Source organism: Canis lupus, chromosome 16 (genome assembly GCF_003254725.2).
Source record: "Canis lupus dingo isolate Sandy chromosome 16, ASM325472v2, whole genome shotgun sequence".
NCBI classification, from domain to species: domain Eukaryota; kingdom Metazoa; phylum Chordata; class Mammalia; order Carnivora; family Canidae; genus Canis; species Canis lupus.
The window spans coordinates 15,198,828-15,218,941 of record NC_064258.1 but is presented as its reverse complement, the minus strand read 5'-3'; the positions used below and the strand labels follow the sequence as shown (position 1 = coordinate 15,218,941).

Below are 20,114 nucleotides of genomic sequence, written 5' to 3'. Positions count from 1 at the left end.
AGAGACGACCAAAAACATACTTGACCAGTTGTGGGAAGACAGTTCATGGCAAAGCCAAGATTCAAACCCTAGTCCTCGGGGCACCTGGGAGGCTCAGCAGTTGAGCATCTGCCTTTGGCTCAGGTTGTGATCTCGGGATCCTGAGATCAAGTATCACACTGGGCTCCCTGTAGGGAGCCTGCTTCTCTCTCTGCCTATGTCTCTGCCTCTCTCTGTCTCTCATGAATAAATAAAGTCTTTATTTATTTATTTATTTATTTAAAAGATTTTATTTATTTATTCATGAGAGACACATACACAGAGAGAGGCAGAGACACAGGCAGAGGGAGAAGCAGGCTCCATGCAGGGAGCCCGACGTGGGACTCGATCCCGGGTCTCCAGGATCACACCCTGGGCTGTAGGCGGCACTAAACCGCTGCACCACCAGGGCTGCCCCAAATAAAGTCTGTAAAACAAGCCAACCAACCCTAGTCCCCTGATTCCAGGTCCATAACTATTCTATCATTCCGTGAGGACTCATGTCAACTCAGAATTCCTAATGCCTGATCCTGTGCAGGGGACACAAAGAAGTGCCATGTGAGGACACAACACTGAATTAAAACATGCAGTATAGGGATCCCTGGGTGGCGCAGCGGTTTGGCGCCTGCCTTTGGCCCAGGGCGTGATCCTGGAGACCCGGGATCGAATCCCACGTCAGGCTCCCGGTGCATGGAGCCTGCTTCTCCCTCTGCCTATGTCTCTGCCTCTCTCTCTGTCTCTCTGTGACTATCATAAATAAATAAAAATTAAAAAATATAATAATAAAAAATAAAACATGCAGCACAGATAGGAGGAGAGGGCAGCGTGTAAGGAGATGCTGATTGGGCCAGAGAACCAATATGCCAAACCATACCAAACAGGAATCTCTGTGGCTGCAGTGGGAGGGGAGGTTCTAGGGAGGAACCAGACCGCTATTACAAGTCAATTCTATGAGGCCTCAATAAATCACCACTAAACAACTCTGCTGGCCAAGTCACTGGCAGATAAAGAGACCTAGAAGATCTGGTCCCTCATGTGGAAGCGTGAGCTCTCCAGCTGGACAGTCACTCGGCAAATACTTTTTGGATACTAGCTAAAAGTCAGTATTGAGGGACACCTGGGTGGCTCAGCGGTTGGGCGTCTGCCTTCGGCTCAGGTTGTGATCCCAGGTCCCAGGATTGAGTCCCCCCACATCAGGCTCTCTACAGGGAGCCTGTGTCTCTGCCTCTGTCTCTCATGAATAATAAATAATAAAATCTAAAAAAAAAAAAAAAAGTCAGTATTGACTAATCAAGTCAAGTATTTCTGCTTGGCTCACCAATGAGCCAAGCAGAAATTACCTTCTGGTCAGGGAAAACCAACCAAGAAGACAAAACAAGAAGCAAATATTTAAGGTGCCCGATGGCACAGTGCCTTAGAGAAAATGAGAGCAGGGACGGGAAAAGAGTGTGCTGGGATTGGGGGATGTGGTTCTTTTGTGGTGAGAGGCCATGGAAGGGCAGACCCCTGATGGAAGCAATGGGGAGGGAGCCGGGCAGGTACCCAGGGAGAGAGCTTAACAGTGAAGGGAAGTCCCTGAGGTGAGACTGTAGCTGCAAAGGAGTGCATGAAAGGGGCAGAGGGGAGATGAGGTTAGAAAGAGTGGGCTGCAGATGAGGTCCCTGACGGAATAGGGGCATTTATGCTGCATGGGGTGGGAAGCCCTTTGGGGATTTTAAGCAGAGGTTAACTGATTTATATTTTTAAAAGATTGCTCTGGCTGCTCTGTTGAGAATACACTGTATAGGGTGAGGGACAAGGACAGAAACAAGGAGACCAGGTGAGAGGCCACGGCAATAGAGGTGAGGTGATGGTGGCTCTCATCAGATGATGGTGGGAGCGGTAGAGGTGGAACGGAGTGGTCAGACTATGGACAGGATCTTGAAGAAAACTCGGTGTTTCCTAATATATTGGAAGGAGGGTTGAGAAAGAGAAGAAGCAAACATGACCCCAAAAGTTTCAGCTGGAGCAACTGGAAGGGTAGAGCTGTCTTCACAGAGACGAGGATGGAGAAGAACAGGTTTCAGGCAGAAGATGGGACAATTTGGTAGTGTTAAACCTAAGATATTTACTGAATCCTGCTGCAGTAGCAGGTGAGCATGTGAATCTGGCATTCAAGAAGGGAATCTGGGCAAGAGAGAGAGAGTGGGCGGGGGATACTGCTTTGGGAGCTGACAGCACATGGGCTGCATTTAAACTTGGTGCCTGAATGAAATCAGGAAGGAGCAAGTGTAGAGGATGGACCGAAGGTCAACACCCAGCGCTGGACCACTCCAAACCTAAGAGGTGAAACCAGTGAAGAAGATGGAGATGGAGCTACTCTCAGAGAGGTAACCTGGATCACACAGAAAGGTATTTCAAAGAGGGCGTGGCCACCTGCCTACAATGCCACCTGCAGGGCAGAGAGGATGAAGGCAGAACTAGGTGTGGACACCACGAGGACTTTGGTGAGACTGAAAGGATGGAAAGGTGGGAACAAAAGCTTGATTGGCAGAAGTATCCAGGACAATGATCCAATCACCAATTTACTGAAATACTGAGAATAGGGGCACAAGTTCAATGAGACGATGGACACAGGGGCAGAATCCCGACAGCCAGAACGCCACGAGGACGTATGGCCTAGCTTCTTCTATAGACAGATTTCAAGGGATCCCTGGGTGGCGCAGCGATTTGGCGCCTGCCTTTGGCCCAGGGCGCGATCCTGGAGACCCGGGATTGAATCCCACGTCGGGCTCCCGGTGCATGGAGCCTGCTTCTCCCTCTGCCTGTGTCTCTGCCTCTCTCTCTCTCTCTGTGTGTGACTATCATAAATAAATAAAGTTAAAAAAAAAAAAAAAAAAAGACAGATTTCAAGGAGAAAGTGAAAGAAATGGAGGAGGAAACCAAGAAATTCCACAAGACCTAAAACATATATCACCTTCTTAAAGTTCTGATTCAAACAAACTAACAGAAAACAAACTAAAACGTGTTTGGAAGAAAAGAACATTTGAACACTGACTGGCTACTTGAGTAGGCTACGGCTTTTTTGTGGTGATAGTGACACCAAAGTTTCACTTCAGAAAAAGGGTCTTTACCTTTTAGATCTATGTGCTGAAATATTACCAAAAAGAAATAAAGAAAAAAAGACTGATGTCTGAGGTTGACTTCAAAATAAAATGGGAGAGGGATGCCTGAGTGGCTCAGTGGCTGAGCGTCTGCCTTCGGCTCAGGGTGTGATCCCAGGGTACTGGGATCAAGTCCCGCATCGGGCTCCCTGCATGGAGCCTGCTTCTTTTCCCTCTGCCTATGTCTCTGCCCCTCTCTCTGTGAATAAATAATTAAAATCTTTAAAATAAAATAAGTAAGTAAGTAAAATGGGATGTGGGTGGGGCCTTAGGGGAAACAAGACTAGTCGAGAGCCGACAGCTGTTGCAGCTAGATGATGGGCACATGATGGTCCATCACACTGTTCTACCTACTTGTGTGTTTGGGTTTTCTACAATAAAAAGGTTAAAAAGGAGAGGGAGGGAAGGAACTGGAGACAGCAACTATGATGTGTTTAAGGAAATCTGCTCTAAAAAGGAGCAGAGAGATGAGGCACTTGCTGGAAGAGGCAGAGCCTAGGGAGGTTTTCATCACAGAGATGGGTGATGTTCTAGAACACCTAGACCGATCGGTAGGGGGAAGAGTTGATGACATAGAGGAGAAAGAGAAGGCCAGGGTGAGCTGGGGGGTCAGTGAAGGGTGAACTGGCTAGGGCGCAGGAATCAGGAAGGCAGTGTTGGGTGGATGTAGCAGCTGCACGTGTGCTTCTCACAGTGATGTCCATGTTCTCAGTGGATCACAAGGTTGTGTCATCAATGGACACTGTAGTGTTGATGATCTGGGGCTGGGGACTGGGGACTGGGGGCAGGTGCAGTAGAGGGAATGGAAGGGTGAAATGGAGCATGAATTCTGAGGTACAAGAAAGGCCTGCAGAGGCAATGGTCACAAATTTCTAGCAATTCCAGTTAGCATGGTTTGCCTCGACTGCATTCAGATGAGAGAGAGAAAGAGACGCTGAAATCCTGCAAGATGGAGAGAGAGTTTTCTGGCCAAATGAAATCAAGAGTTTTGTTCACATGTGCTGGTCCTCAATTCTACCCCTGCCCCTTGGGACCACCACGTACCTTGGGGACTTCTCCTTTGCTGCCCGGTGGCAGCCGCAGCACCCAGAAGTTCCTATTCCTCAGCAGGTTCTCCATGTTCTCCAGCCGCCTCTGCAGCAGCCCGTATTCCTGCAGCAGGGTCCCCAGCACAGCCCACTTGCTCTCCATGTGGTTCCCGAATTCCACGGCAGTCTTCTCGCAGTCCGCCAGCTTCTTCTCGGCTGTCCCCGTCCGCCCCTCCAGATTTAGCAGCTGGCTGGCCTGGGCATCCACCTTCCTCTCCACGGCCTGAATGGCAGCCACCACGGTCCAGAGTGAGATCTCTGCCGTAGGCAGCTGGGGCTCTCTCATCATGCGGTCAGGGAAGACAGGTGCCCTATCCGGAAAGGGCGGGAACTGAAAAGGCATCGGTCGCCGGGCATCCATGTCCCACTCTTGAGCCTGTGTGCAGAGGGAGAAAGTGACAGCCTGGGATGAGACCCTGTGTGAGAGGGGAGGGGGTTCTGAGGTCAAGGAACAACTAATGGGATGCCACAGATTCTTGCTCTCCTGCCATGCTACCACGGCACCGGGCTCTGGCGTTCATTTCTGTTCCCAATAAGAGCCTAAGGAGCCACTGGCCAACCTTCCCATTTCCTGCCTGCAGGCGTCAAAATGGTCACTCATTTGCCCACCTGACCTTTCGCAGGTCTACAATGTCACATACCACTTTCACAGAACAGCCACTTTCTTCAGGGGCTAGACTCGATGATCAAGTATCTCTAGAGTTGCCTAGTGCCTTCTGTTCCAACGTAAGAATTCTCTTGTAAGTCATCTGACCCTAATCTTCCCTGCAATCTCTAAGCAGGTTAGGGCAAGAATGATTATCTCTGCTTTAAAGATGATGGAATTGAGGCACAGAGACGTGGCTAGTCATTCTACAGCTCCTGGTTTCACTGGCAACTGGAGCAGCCCTAAGTGCTGCCAGTAACAAAAACACAGTGCAGGTAAATGCTGCTGCCACCATACCTGGCAGAGCCGTGACCAAGGGAGACCCCAGAGAGCCCGAGTGAGCAGATGAGCAGCCTTTCTTCCATATACAAGTCCTTATTCCTATGTTCTAAAATGAAAACAGGTTGGCAGGGACAGGCCTGCCAACTGCCCTCTCTAACTCAGGGCAGCTGTGACAGCCACAGAGAAACACCCCACAGCTCCCAGGAAATCACTCTGCTCCACAACATGGGGGTCAAAGGAAGCAGGGCCCTGGGTGCCAGACCTGTTAAGTGAAGAGGTGATGTTTCTTCCATCGAAGCCATCCATCTGAGCTCATAGAGGCTTCACTCCTCCCCACCCACAGAAGTTTACAGAGCTGACACTGGAAGTTAAGAGCACCACTGGGCCCAATAGACTTTTGTAAGGTTTGGAGATGTAAGGCTGAAAAATGATCTCACACAACATAGCACAGCAACTCCTGGCTAACTTCTCAGAGCCAGGGTGAGCAGCAGCCGAGAGCAGGGTGGGGGCGCGGGGGGTGGGCTGCTTCTGCGGGGTCAGCCTCCGGCCTCACTCTCCCGGGAGCGCTACTCAGGTCTTATCCGCACAACCTCGGCCCGCTTCACAGTACACAACCCCAAAGCACCGGCTCTCAAACTCGTGCACACTGGGATTCTCAGGGAGCTTCAAGAACTGACTGGGGTCTACTCTCGACCCAGAGACGGGATTGCACGGGTTGGGGACGAAGTGGAGCATCAGGAGTCTTAAACGCTGCTCGGGTGACTCCAAAGTGCAGCCAAGTTTGCCACCGGCTGAAAAGAAGGCAAAGTCACCTCTCAATGGCCCTTTCCTCCGTCACAGCCGGTGCACGGGAAAAGTGAATTACTCCTTATACTCCGCGAGAGACGGCAACACGACACTGAAAAAAATCTTTTTGTCAAAGTGGCTACGGCGTCAAGCTGACGGGGTGCCCCGCTGCGTCCCCGGGGCGCGCACACCGCGGGCCGGGGCACGAGTGCCGCGGACGGGAGCCCGGGCCGGGGTAGGCGCGGCGGTCGCCGCCCCGCTGGGTCCCTGCCCCCTTCCCGCGGGGCCTGCTCTGGGCGCCCGCACCGGGCCCGGCCCGCACGCGGCCTCGGGGCCTGCTGCTCGGCGGCGCGCGCGGGCCGGGCCTGCTCGGAGGACGCCGGGGGGCGCGGGACTCGCGGCCGGGCCTGCTCGGGGCCGCTGCGCCCCGCCGGCCGCGCGAGTCCGTCCGCGCCCCGGCCCACCCGCCCCCCGGGCCTGAGCTCTTGCGCCCGCACGCCGAGGGCCCTCCGGCGGCGAGGGCGCCCCCGCCCCGCTCCCCTCGGCGCCCAGCGCCCGGCGCCCGCGCCCGCACCCCGGGTCCCGCAGCCCCGCGCCCCGCCCCCACGGCCAGGCGGCGCGGCCATGGCGCTGGGCGGGGGCTGCACCCACCTGCATGGGCGGCATTCCCTCGGCCATTTCCCCGCGCAGCGCCGGCTCCTGGTGGCAGACCTCCTCCGGGGGCAGAGCCTGGGCCCAGCTCCAGCTCCCGCTGTCCAGCCCCAGGCCCTGGATGCCCAGCTGCTGAGGCTGCGGCCGTGTTGACACAAACTGCATCCTGGGAGTCCTGTTCCCCGCTCGGGCCGGCCAGGGAGAAGAAGAACGTTTTCCAGGCGCCTTCCCCCTCGCCGGGGCCGGACAGCTCCATCTACAGCCCGTAGGAGCAAACAGTCCCCTTCGGCGGCGCCCCCGCCCCTGCGCAGCCAGCTCGCCAGCCAATGGCCTCCGAGCTCCTGCCCGCCCGCCGGGACCGGCGGGGGCCACTTCGGGGCCCGGGCCACGCCCCCCCCCACCCCCCCAAGTGTTCCTGGGAGGAGACGCTCGGCGGACCCTCGGTGTGGGATGGCCTGCCCTGAAGTCCCGAACAAAGCCAGCTTCTGGTTTCTGTTAATCCTGCAAATATGTATTGGGCATCCCAAGGGAAAATGGGGCCTGACCTTTTTGGAAATTTTGCGAGATTAATAATTGTGTCCGCAGACTCTATCTTCTGGCCTTTGCCCTTCCCTCATGGAAGGCTTTACCTCCCACTCTCCCTCCCCAGTCCAAATTTACCAGGACCAATTCCAGGCCTTTGCGTTGGTCTGGATGATGCAGAAGTGATCTGGGCTAATGTGTCAGAAGAGGGCCAAGCTCTTCCTCCCAGGTCAGGAGCACCGCACTTTAACAACAGCCTCTTCCAAAACCTTTAAACATAATGTCAACATTACTTTGAAACATCAAGCCAGGTCAGAGGAGGAATCAAGGGAAGGCCCAGGTAGGCAGATAGAGAAGACAGGATGAGGATGGGAAATTTCCTTATTCCACAGATATTTACTGAGCAGCTACCATGTGCCAGGTACTGCTTAGGCGGAGGGTGGGCTTTGCAGCTGGATATACCTGCGTTTAAGTTCCAAAAATCACAGCTCTCTAGCTATGAGCAATTTAACTTCTCTGAGCTTCCCTCAGTCTCTTATAGAGATGAAGCAAATAATGTGTGCTCCACAGTTGTAAAGTCAAATGAGATCAGTACTTAGCACATAGTAGGCACCCAACAAAAATGAGTCTTATAATTATCCTTAAATTATCCTATAATTATCCTTTTGTCTTCCTAAATAACTAGTTCCTATCTTCTTCTTCTTTTTTTTTTTTTTTTAGTTCCTATCTTCTTAAGACAGGGATCTCCAGAACTACTTACTCTCCTGTGTAGAGGCAGACTTGCCACAGAATTATCCCAGACTGGGTACCCTTTTGTCCCACTGCACTTAGTAAAATAAAGGGCATTATCGGCCCAAGTGACACATGTGCTTAGAGCATCATATTCAGAACAATTACCAAGTGCTCTCTCTGTTAGCTAGCTACCCTTTTCAGGTACAGAGTGAGTATCTGTGGACCAGCCTATCCTCCAGGAGCTTACAGGCTAGTGAAGATAATGTTCCTGGAAGTCTGTGATCTCTTTCCCTCCATTCCCTGGCTGCAAGCTGCCTCTTGATTGTAAATATGTCCACTGTTGTTAGGGGAACCAGACAAGCAGAGTCTGGAAAGCCACAGGTAAACACATTTCCACTAGTGAGACATATTTCAGAGCACATATTCTGACCCACCAATCATTGATCATCAGGCCTCCTGGGTGGCTCAGTGGTTGAGCATCTGCCTTGGGCTCAGGGCATGATCCTGGGGTCCCAGGATGGAATCCCGTTGGGCTCCCTGTGGGGAGCCTGCTTTTTCCTCTGCCTATGTCTCTGCCTCTCTTTCTGTGTCTCTCAAGAGAAAATAAAATCTAAAAAAAAAAAAAAAGAAAGAAAGAAAGAAAGAAAGAAGAAAGAAAGAAAGAAAGAAAGAAAGAAAGAAAGAAAGAAAGAAAGAGGTTATCTTCCTGTCTTCCTAAAGGTGGGAAAGCGAGGCTGGGTTAGTCCCAAAGGTTTAAGCCATCTTTTCAGTAAAAACAGTTAAAACTACTTCCCTTAAGCATTAAACTAGTTACAATAACTGGCTTACACAATAAGTGACCATCATAGTACATCCACATCATGTTTCTCCTTCACAGAGGGTAGATTTTCACAAAGCCAGCCACACTTTAGACCCTTGCAGCTGGGGTGGCTGCCCAGGGCCAAAAGTACAGTTCACTGCCCACTGCCATGATATGCGCAAAGCGACTCCATTCAAACAGAATTTAAACGCACAGGTTTCATTGTACTAGTGTTGTTTCCTAATGGCCACGCTTAGCCACCATAGGCCACAAAAACCTGGTAGTGGCTACAGCAGGGGGGAAGTGAAGGAGGGGCTCAGGGAGGGAATCCTCCCAGAAGACAAACAATAAGGGTGTGAGGAGGCGGCTGCTGTAGCAGCACTGGCCATGGACCCTCTGATGGGTACTCTAGGGACCGATGGGCCGACAGGGCTGGGAGCTCTACTGGGGAGGGAGAGATCCTGTATTGGGAGAGCTGTTTGGTCACTAGGCTCGCATCTCTGAATAACTGGGTAACTGTGAGGCAGTTATCTAAGTTACTGAGGAGCAGAGTGAGCAGCTGGGTAATGTGGATTCTAAAATGTCAAGTATGGGGCAGCCCCGGTGGCGCAGCGGTTTAGCGCCGTCTGCAGCCCAGGGCGTGATCCTGGAGACCTGGGACCAAGTCCCATGTCAGGCTCCCTGCGTGGAGCCTGCTTCTCCCTCTGCCTGTGTCTCTGCCTCTCTCTTCTCTCTCTGTGTATCTCATGAATAAATAAATAAAATATTAAAAAAATAAAATGTCAAGTATCATTATTAATAAGCATCTCTTGAAAGAGAAGGACCCAGGACTGGCCCCACTGTCCCTTGGGTGGGAACTGTTTTCATCTCCTCTCTAGGAATTCTATAGCTACTGCTCTGGACAGGGTATGATAGATGCCCAACCGGAAGATGTGGGAGAGGCCAAAGGAGAGGAGATGCATGTGTCGTGATGGTTAATTTTAAGCCCCACCTGAATGGGGCCAAGGAAAGACCAGATAGCTGGTAAAAAACCTTTCTGGGTGTGCCTGTGAGGGTGTTTCCTGAAGAAATTAGCATTTGAATCAGTAGGCTGATTTGAGAGGATGCCCTTACAAATGTGCGTGAGCACCATCCAATCCCTTGAGGGTCTGAAGAGAAAAGTGGAGGAGGGGCAGATTAGCTCTTTCTTTGGGCTGGGACATATATCTTCTCCTATCCTCATATGTTGACTGTCCTGGTTCTTGGGCGTTTGGACTGAGAATGAATTCCACCACTGGGCTTTCCTGGTTTTCCAGCTTGCAGATGGCAGATCATGGAACTTCTTCTTCTTCTTCTTTTTTTTTTTTAAGATTTTATTATTTATTCATGAGAGATACAGGCAGAGGGAGAAGCAGGTCTCATGTAGAGAGCCTGATGTGGGACTCGATACCTGGACTCCAGGATCATGCCCTAGGCCAAAGGCAGGTGCTAAACCGCTGAGCCATCCAGGGATCCCAGATCACAGAACTTCTTGACCTCCACAATTAGAGAAGCTGATTCCTAGAATAAGCCTCTTTTCACATATCTCTCTATATCCTTTCAGATCTGTTTCTCTGGAGAATCCCAATACATGTTTCCACCATTTTCAAGACATTGGTGGTTCTCCTGTGTGCTCCATGCCCCTTCAACAACTACCAGCTTTTTTTTTTTTTTTTTTTTTTTTTTTACGATAGTCACACAGGGAGAGAGAGAGAGGCAGAGACACAGGCAGAGGGAGGAGCAGGCTCCATGCACCGGGAGCCCGATGTGGGATTTGATCCCGGGTCTCCAGGATCGCGCCCTGGGCCAAAGGCAGGCGCTAAACCGCTGCGCCACCCAGGGATCCCAACAACTACCAGCTTTATTTGAGGAAGGAAACCTCCAGATTCCCTCAGCTAAGGTAACAGGGTAATCAGATTTGCACTTTTATCTTGGGGTCTCCCCACGCCCAATTCAACAAGCAGGCTTAAGGACGACAAAATAATCCATGGGAAGGAGAAAGGTGAGCACCCGCAGCTGCCCTCACCCACAGACAGGTCAGTGGTTACAACTTCCTGTCTTCACTTGAGGATCTAGCTATGCCAGCCTCCAAAGGAAGGGGAACCTGTAGGTGTCCAAATCACTGGTCACCTAAGTGTGACAAATCAGAGGTGGAGCTCATGGAGGAGAGAGCACACCATGTGAAAGAGGCAGAAAGTGGGATGCTTGAGTGGCTAAGTGGTTAAGTGCCTGCCTTTCAGCCCAGGGCCTGATCCTGGAGTCCTTGGATCAGTTCCCACATCAGGCTTCCTGCATGGAGCCTGCTTCTCCCTCTGCCTCTCTCTCTCCGTCTCATGAATGAAATAAATAAAAAATCTTAAAAAAAAAAAAAAAAAGGCAGAAAGTGTTGCTGTGGGGATCACAGAAAAATATTTTCTAGCACCCAGTTTTAAGGTCGGCTGCCTCTTGTTTTCAGCATGTTTGCCTTTTCCAATCTACCTTTTGCCATTTTCATTCAAGCTTAAGCATGCACACACACACTTTCCCTCTTTTTCACTTACTTCTGAAAGATTCCTGCTTTTCAGAAAGTTTAGAGAAAATGCTTTTTCCCCTCCTTTCTCAGCCTACTTCAAATAGGCATTTCATCACCTTCTTTACAAGTCTTGACACAGTAGACAGTGAAGTTGGTTGGCTTTTCTTCAGTTCTTAATGACTGTGTGCTACTTTGCTCAGTCTTAATAAACATGTAATTGCTTGGGTGACTAAGTGAGTTAGCTACTCAACAGTTCAACCGCAACAGGTACCTATCTGGGGCTTAGAAAACCTGTAGATGCAGAAGACAGGTTTTGTGTCAGGAATTAACAATTGCAGTATGTTTTCTTGAATCTTCTCAGTGGGGTGTCCCTTTCATTTTTAAATGTGGATTTGATTACTAAAAATGGTCAAAATTCATTCCAAACGAAGTCCAGAGTGAATACAGAATAATATTGGTTTTTCTAAATGCAACAAATAGGGTGTGAAACCACCTGTTATGTTAAATCCGAGCTGGTAATGACATCACCATGGTCCCTTTTCATTCTTCAGCAAATGCTAGCGTCATAGCAGAAGTCTGGGTACAAGACAGGCACCCATCAGGTTCCCATCTGCGCTCATCCAGGATCCTGCCCGTGTTTCATATACCAGGTCTCTGGACGGAGACTGCAGTGGGCACAGCTGAAGTGAATGCTGCTTTTCCCACAGCCTCTAGAGGGCCTAACCTACAGGGATCAGTCAATTTTTCCAACAATTCTCATAGCCTTATTTCCTACTAAATTATGATGTCCCCCATTATGGATTCATCTGCACTTTATTAATCTGCAGTCCACAGTACCTAGCTCCACTAAAGCAGGCTCACTGGTCATTTCCAGTCCAATAATTCACTTTCTCATTCTATGATCTTCTATTTTTTTTTTTATAAAGATTTATTTATGAGAGACAGAGAGAGAGAAGCAGAGACAGAAGCAGGCTCCATGCAAGGAGCCCCATGTGGGACTCGATCCTGGGACTCTGGGATCACTCCCTGGGCCAAAGGCTGACGCTAAACCACTGAGCCACCCAGGGATCCCTCATTCTCTGATCTTCTAAACTTGCAGGTACATGGGGAAACTTTAAAAAACAAAGCAAAACAAACAAACAAACAAACAAAGCACCCAGGCTCCACCCCGCAAATTAGATCATGCCATTTATGCCTGGCATAAATATTTCTTTCAAGTACCCGAAGTTATTCTAATGTCCAGCCAAGAAGAAACCAGTGTAATAGTCTCCTTCTACATGTGCTTGTCTCAGCTCACAGAATCACCACGTGGAAATGAATGTCCTGAATTATTATTTAGTGGCTAATAAATACAGGATTGATTTAATTATTGTTCCCTGGTGTTTACTCAGTGAGGTTGGCTTGCAGATTCTGTTTTTCCTACACAATTTTTTAAAACTTTAATTCAAAGCCAAGAACTGACATATATTTTTTCTTTCCTATTTTCTGGTTGCTGAACCCAATATCTCCAGTAATGTACTTGCCTTCCTGTTATAATTCCTCATGTACATAAAACTGGTTATCCTGTATAAATTGCTGGTAGAAGTCAACGCATTAAATAGGTCGACCCAACACTTTCTGCAGCAAACTTTGTCTTCTACCTATGCTCACACATACTGTTGTCCCACTGCTCCCCAAATGCAATCTCAGGCTAGCTTCTCCCCAGCACAGGCAAGCCGACCGCAAGCGAAGAAATGACTACCGCCCAGTCTTGAATGAAGAGAAGCACCAACAACATCCAGGAAATTGTTTAACTAGTCAACAAGTAATTCTGCATCTACTATGTCAACACTTTCTTAGGCCTGAAATGTTTCAAAGCACTTCTAAAGACCTTCCCTTGTCTGAGTATCCAACATCTATGTAAAGTTGGTAAAGTGGGTATTAGCCTCATACTAGGAATGAGAAAACCAGGGCAAGATTAAAACTCTGGCCTCCTGACTTCCTTTCCAAGAACTTTTCCATTCCAATAATTCTTATTCTTATAAAAGCATTATAAATGCTATATAAAAATATTTTACATTATAAACACTTGGAGGGAAAAATAACCACACTGAATGACCTGAGTACCCTAAAACCATCATTACTGTTTTGGTATGTCTTTTTATTTTCCTAGGTTTAAAAAAAATGCAATCAAATGCATACTGCATATTTAAAATTTTATAGTTTTGCTAGAACTTTGTCAGTTTGTATGGCTTTGGAGTAATTATATGGTTAGAATGAGATTCTAAGAACGCATACCTCTCGGAGGTGTTTGTTCTGCTGTGTCAAAGCAATCTCTCAATAGGGCAGAATGCAAGGAGAAACCAGACAAGGAAAACAGGACCCATGTGAAAAATTCTGTGGTCTTGGACTTGGAAGGGAGTTTATATTACCATTGTGTTCTGACTGAATTAGGAAAGTGAGATCTGCACAAATTAAGGGCTTGCTCTTTATCAAGTAGGTAGACAGTGTTTAGCTAGGACCAGACTCCAGTTTCTCACCCCTACCCAGGTGGTCTTACCCCTAGTAACTTCCCTATCCTAGTAGTACTAGGAGTGCAGGACTGTGCCACCATTTGCCATTCCCAAGTAAATCTACCAGGCCCACAGACTCTGGTGTTGGGAACACAGGACCTTTCCTCTTGAGTACAGCTGACAGAATCTAGATGAGCATGTAATCAAGGGCAGCCAATCCAAGGGTTGGCTGGAAACTTGCATGGCCTGGTATGGGAAGAGGAGCGGAGTCAGATCCCACACTTCAGAATCTGAAGGGAAAAAAGAATCAGAGTCACATGGTGTCACGGTACACAGAAACTTATGGGAGCCAAAAGGTACAGAAAAGATAGAATATGCGAACAGGTTAAATGGAAGCAAAAGATGGCAGGCAAAAAGCTGAGACATCAATCATGTGCTTCCATAGAACAGCACAGGTTTAACCCTCCATTTCTGGTTGGTCCTGTACACCTTTCTTGGTAGTTGCTGTACTGACGCCTTTGGTGTGTCAGGCTCTGTGCTAAGATTCTCACATTGGCTTCCTTTCCCTCTGAGCCTTAACACCTCTGAGACACAGATATCATTCTATTTTACAGATAAGGAAACTAGGCTCATGATGGTTAAGTAACATATGTTCTGATGATGCCAGGACCCGAATACAGGTCTGACTCACAGTCTATGCCCATTAAGCTATACTCACCCACGTGTGTCCTTAAGTTAACGTTCTGTGCACTCCCCCATCCTCCTCCCTCCTCCACTCCCTGCCAGTTTGACCTAACTTGAGGTCCTTTCACTTGTAAGAGCCTGACGCTTCCCTCTTCTAAGAATGTCTTGTATGTAGACTCTGTGAGAAGTGAGTGCTTCCGTTGTAGAGTGAACAGTATAGGGTCGAGGTATCCACCAAACATCTGATGATAAGGGTTCCTCATCTGTAAGCCATTATGGGAAAGACTGGCTTTTACTTATTGCTACTGATCAACCCTCAGACAGCTTTTTGTTGTCTAACAACAAAAAGGGAGGGGGAGGAGGGTGGCGGGATATGGGGAGGAGGGTGGCAGAGGACAGGGGTGTTTTGACTCTCCTCAGAGAAAATATGAGCACAAACTGGGTTCTCCATCCCATTTGGAGTGAATAAAGGAACTGAAACAATGAACATCTGTTATTCCCCAGTAAGCCAGAGGGTCTGGTTGAGATAGGCATGGTCACCTGGCTTTCTCCAAAATGCTCCAAAAAGAAGCCCAGTAGCCTCCAAGGAACTCTGCAATCCTTATTACTAATGATGAGAAAGTTATGTAAAGACTGCTCTAGCCAGAGCCTAGCTTTGGTGTTTCCAATATCAAATATCCAGCAAAAAGGATCAGAGACTTTTCTCACTTTCTAGACAAGCAATCAACTTCCATTTATTTTCACATCTGTGGCTGAAACAGAGGCTCATCTAATGGTGACAATGAAATACTTAGTAAGCAAAGAGTGAATCTGGTTATAGTCCATATCTCAATCTACTCCGAGGAGATATGCTTATTTGTGTTGTGTGACAGATGTCTTAGCCCAGGGGGCAGACTGATGAAGAGCACATTTCTGGGTTCTCCTGTCTTGTCTGGTCATGACAACGAATCCTCAGGTACTTCAACTGCAGTTAAATGGACAGTTTCTCTCAGGAACCCTCGATGGACAAAGTTTCTCCACACATTCAAACCTTCCCATTGGACTTAACTTTTCCACTGAGGGCATTTTATGGATCCACTCTTGAATCTTAAGCAAACAAAATCTAGAGCTGGCCTGGAGTTCTACCTTGTAGAGGATAGGTGGAGGGAAAGGAGACCAGAATGCACACTTGAAAACTCCTGGTGTGTTCTCCTGAGGATTAGGAGAACACCTACTTCCATCTCTCTGGCATGGCCCTGCCTGTTACCTTTCACTCAGATTCATGGCTCTTGCCTCATTGGTATTTGAACCGTGTTCACTTCTTGCTGAAGTTTGGGCTCCTGCTGGCTACAGTTCCTTGCGGAGAGGACCATGGGATCTATCTGCAGCATTTTAACACACAGGTCTCCTTCGTTAACAAGCTCTGTGTTCCCATTAAATCTTTGAGTAAAAAAAAGAATTTCTGATGTTATCTAGACCAACATCACACTTAATGTAGGAATCCCTTTCAAGCACACCCTGGCAAATGTTTAAATGCTACCAGAAAAGGGAGCTCATCACCTAAAGACAGTATTTTGATTCTTCTCCTTTTTAATTAGGAGACCAAGGTGTAAACCAGGTCTCACACTAAGTTTCAACCAAGTCAGCGGTGAAGCTGGAACCTTGACTTTGGGAGTCCCAGAACCCCCACATTTACCCATAGCATGGGTTTAGATTCTAGCTAGAAGGCTCTTAATCCCAATATGCCAGGGCTCTGTTCATCTGTTGTCTTGGTTTGTTCTGTACTGGGTTTTTTCATCACCTTCAGACTACAAATTACGGCAGCAGACTAGGTCTTACATACATTTCTGAGGTCTCCCGTGACCCCTGATATTGTGAATGTCACAGAGCAGATGTTCCATAAATGCAATCATCCTAAAGAGCAGCATGTTCAAACAGAGCTTTCCCAGGAGCAAAGCTAGCTAGGGTAACACATTTTCCTAGTGTGCTTAGGTAAAGCTAGGCTGGGTTAAGTGATAAGGAAAAAATGGGTCTCTCCTTTATCATTTCATCAAGAAAGTGTTCTAAGTACTTGCAGACCTTGTTTCCAGGCATCTTGGAATGATTCAGGGGGAAGAGAGTGTAGGAATAAACAGCCCTACTGCCCAAGACTTAGGGCAATCTCTATCTCCCACTACAGTCACCCAGCAAGAGTAAAACAGATTGAGCTCAGTCAAGTTTCAACAAGAATGTCTCTGCTTTGATTTGGGGGATCTTATTTGGCTTTGCTTGGATAGAAGCCAGAGATATGACAAAAGAAATGTATCACAAGTTTTATGATTTTGTTTTGTTTTGAATTTCTAGAGGCTCACTTTTTTCCTTTCACTAGCCTCATCTTGCAGATGAAAATCTGCAATCTGTAAAGGTCAAGGGTCTTATGTCCAACTGCAAAGCCACTGAGGAGTAGGACCATGCTCAGATGCTCTCCCCTGACTGAATATCCTCAATGAAAAGGACACATGGTAGCCAAGGTTCCTAAAAGCAGAACAAGCAGCAGGAGGCTGACCTTGTCTGTATGCTCAGGGATCTACAAAGTTCCTCAACCTGCCCCTTGCCAATTGGACAGTCAGAGGGGTGAACATACACGCTGATGGCTCAAGAAGGCTGCATTAGAGCACCATTGTCTCACTACTGAAGAAACGAAAGCTGAGATCCACTGGCAATTTCTGAAGCTCCATAACGCTTCTGGAAAGTGGTATGGTCTTTTCTGCTGAGGACTGTCAAGAATATGACACTAGGAATGGGAAAATCAGCCTATTGGCTTGAATGAAAATAAGCAAAAATTTGACGTGAATGACTCCTTGTTGAGAAACATAGTTCAGGCACAAATTTTAGGCTGTTCTGTCATTTCTCTGGGTTCTCTAGATTTTAAAGCTAGGGCTGAGAACACTGCTCCCACTTTTTTTAGCCAGGACCTCGGCAAATGTTCCTAGTGGTTTAAATGCCATTAAGAGCTTGAATTCTTCAAATCAAACTATTCTCCTTAAGAAGCTTTTAAAGTCAGACTTCTTGCTCCCCTAATATTAAACAAAATGTATTAGAATTAATCTAGGAAACCTAGGAAGGCAGTCTTGAGTTATCATTTTGGGAGAGGCAGAACATGAACACATGAGCAGACTTTAGCTCTTATCAGGGAGAAGCAGTACCACGGCCTGAGGCTCCAGCACTTTCTTCTAACAACCATCTTACCATCAAGGAATGAATGAGGTTCAATTAAACATCCCCAGGCCCCATGATGGGGTTCAAACTCTGGAGGCTCTTCCCATGCACCTGTCTCTACTTAGAGCATCAATCATTAACAACTTATCACCCTGTGATGGATTGACGGAGGCCAAATCTTGCTTTGCAACCTCTCTCTCTGCAACATTCTTATATAACTTCTGCTTAGGTAATACTTTTGTAAAGATTGGGATGCTGGGCTCCTTTCCAGGTCTCTCTGGGTTTCAAAATGTGGTGTTCTTGTGATGTTGCCAAGGTCCCAAATTCCAGCATGTCTCTAGTCAAGGGTATAAGTTCCCAAACTCATCGACGTGCCACACGGCGACTGCTGCAGGGGGTTGAGGGGCTCGTGGTCATAGATAACCGGAGAGCACAGATAACCATGAAACGAGCGAGGTTTACAAAACTCCTCCTCCGCTCCCTTCCCCATACCACTGATTGGCCTCTAGACCTTCGGTGTTAACAGGTAGGCCAGAGGTTTCGAGCCCCGTTAGAAGGGGCCCCGGGGGGTCAGGTGGCTGTCCGGAGTGGTTGCTGTCACCCCCGCAGCCTCCACTGTGGCCGGAGCGTAGGTGGTCCTTGAGTGTCTGTTTGTAGCGGAAGCTTCTGCCACAGTAGGCGCAGGGGTAGGGCCGCTCCCCCGTGTGGATGCGCTGGTGCTTCATGAGGTGGTGCTTGCGGATGAAGCTCTTGCCGCAGTGCGCACAGCTGAAGGGCCGCTCGCCCGTGTGCAGCCGCCGGTGGTTCAGCAGGTGCTCCTTGCGCATGAAGCTCTTGCTGCAGTCAGTGCACGGGTATGGCCGCTCGCCCGTGTGGATCATCTGGTGGCGGATCAGAGCTGAGTGGCCATTGAAGTCAATGCCGCACTGCGGGCAGGAGAAGGGCCGCTCCTGTGCATGCCCCCGCTGGTGGAGCAGGAGGCTGATTTTCAGGCTGAAGCTCCGGCCGCACTGGGCGCAGCGGAAGGGCCGCTCGCTGGCGTGAGCTCGCCGGTGGCTGCTGAGCCGGGCCTGGTCGGCGAAGCGCTTGGGGCAGTCAGGGCAGGGGAAAGGGCGCTCGGTGCTGTTATGCACCCGAAGGTGGTAGGTGAGTCTGGACGGGTGAGTGAAAGTTCTGGCGCAGTGTGGACAGGTGGGGGGCGTCTCGCTAGCATGGGGCTGGGAGCTGCTGCCCAGGTCGGCCTGCTGGGGGAAGTGTTTCGGGCACTGGGCACAGGGTAACGGGTTCTCACCCGTGTGGCTACACTGGTGGGTCAGCAGCATGTCTTGGCTGAGGCTCTTGCCACAGTGGTGGCATGAGAAGACCTGCTCCCCAGCTGGAGGTGGCAGGGGGTAGCTACCCAACTGAGTAAAAGTCACTTGTCCTTCAGAGGCTTCAGCCAGGTCGGCAGCCGGACGCCCGAAAGGTGCCATGGATGCAGAGGGCTGACCTTTGAAAGTCACATCTGAAAAAGTATCCTTTGCTGCTGGTGGTGGAGAAGAGAAGGTGACCGGAACCTCTGGGCACAAGGAGGCTCTGGCAAGGCTTTCAGCTTTGATGACAAGTTCTTCATCTGAAAGAAAGGACTCAGAGTCACACCTGTCAACAGCTGTCTCAGGGCAACTCCTAGTAATCCTACCCACGAGCTCTAGCAGACTGCTCTGAGCTCTTAATTGGCTCAGATAGGAAGCTCAGTGGAGGTCTGAGATAATCATCAAAGCATATACAGTCCCCGCGGCACATCATCAGAGAGCTCACTGCTGTGCCTCTTCAATGTTCCCTGTTCGGGAAAGGAGAAACCCTGCCATCAACCTTGCCAGCGCTACTTCCATTAGGTCTCTCCTCTGCTCCCGGACTTTGATTCTGTGGCCTTTTGTGACAGGGCCTAAAATTACACATTCATGTACTCCTATTCCTCTTCAGTCTGCTAGATGAATCCTTTCTGATAGCTCTCTTCACTTTCCCTGAAAATCAAGTCTGTGTTTCTGCCTCTGTGTCTCTGCTCATTCTGCACCTCCCTCTTTGCAGCCTGAACCCCTCTCTTGCCATCTTCCCAAATTATGCCCAACCTTATCACACGAGTCTTGTCAGGCTCAATTCTGGCTCCACAGTCTGCTGTGGGCCTTATCTAGACACCTAAGCTAAAACTGACATATGTATGTTCTCTAAACCCCTCATTTCCTTTATAGAAGTTGCCCATCCCACTCACCCTGGAGAGTTAACAGTAGGCATGCCCAGTACTGATGCATGTGTGCCCGATATAAATATCCCGAGGAGCAGAAATGGTTATTTTTTATTTCTGTTTCCTAGAGTCTAAAAGAACACAGGGAATAGAAGATGTTTAAAAACAGGTTGCATTGGGCAGCCCCGGTGGTGCAGCGGTTTAGCACCGCCTGCAGCCCAGGGCGTGATCCTGGAGACCCTGGATCGAGTCCCACGTCAGGCTCTCTGCGTGGAGCCTGCTTCTCCCTCTGCCTGTGTCTCTGCTACTCTCTCTCTTTCTGCATCTCTATGAATGAATAAAT

At 48.9% G+C, this 20,114-nt stretch overlaps 2 protein-coding genes across 4 annotated transcripts in view; both read right to left on the bottom strand.

Moving 5' to 3' along the window:
- ZNF282 (zinc finger protein 282) overlaps positions 1–6,944 on the bottom strand; it is a 28,956-nt gene extending 22,012 nt beyond the window's left edge. Inside the window, exons 1-3 of one of the 3 annotated variants that reach the window (XM_049094886.1) lie at positions 6,615–6,755; positions 5,990–6,075; positions 4,206–4,625 (exon numbers count right to left, since the gene is read on the bottom strand). In XM_049094886.1, coding sequence (XP_048950843.1) covers positions 4,206–4,610 — 405 coding nt within the window. In that variant the 5' untranslated portion in view covers positions 4,611–4,625; positions 5,990–6,075; positions 6,615–6,755. Of the gene's footprint in view, positions 1–4,205; positions 4,626–5,439; positions 5,969–5,989; positions 6,076–6,614 lie in introns of those variants that run through there. The other 2 variants (XM_025453862.3, XM_049094887.1) reach the window with 2 other exon arrangements.
- Positions 6,945–15,072: 8,128 nt separating this feature from the next.
- The window catches only part of ZNF398 (zinc finger protein 398), a 37,713-nt gene continuing 32,671 nt past the window's right edge, over positions 15,073–20,114 (bottom strand). Inside the window, exon 6 of the mRNA XM_025453871.3 lies at positions 15,073–19,162. Coding sequence (XP_025309656.3) covers positions 18,009–19,162 — 1,154 coding nt within the window. The 3' untranslated portion in view covers positions 15,073–18,008. The remainder of the gene's footprint in view (positions 19,163–20,114) is intronic.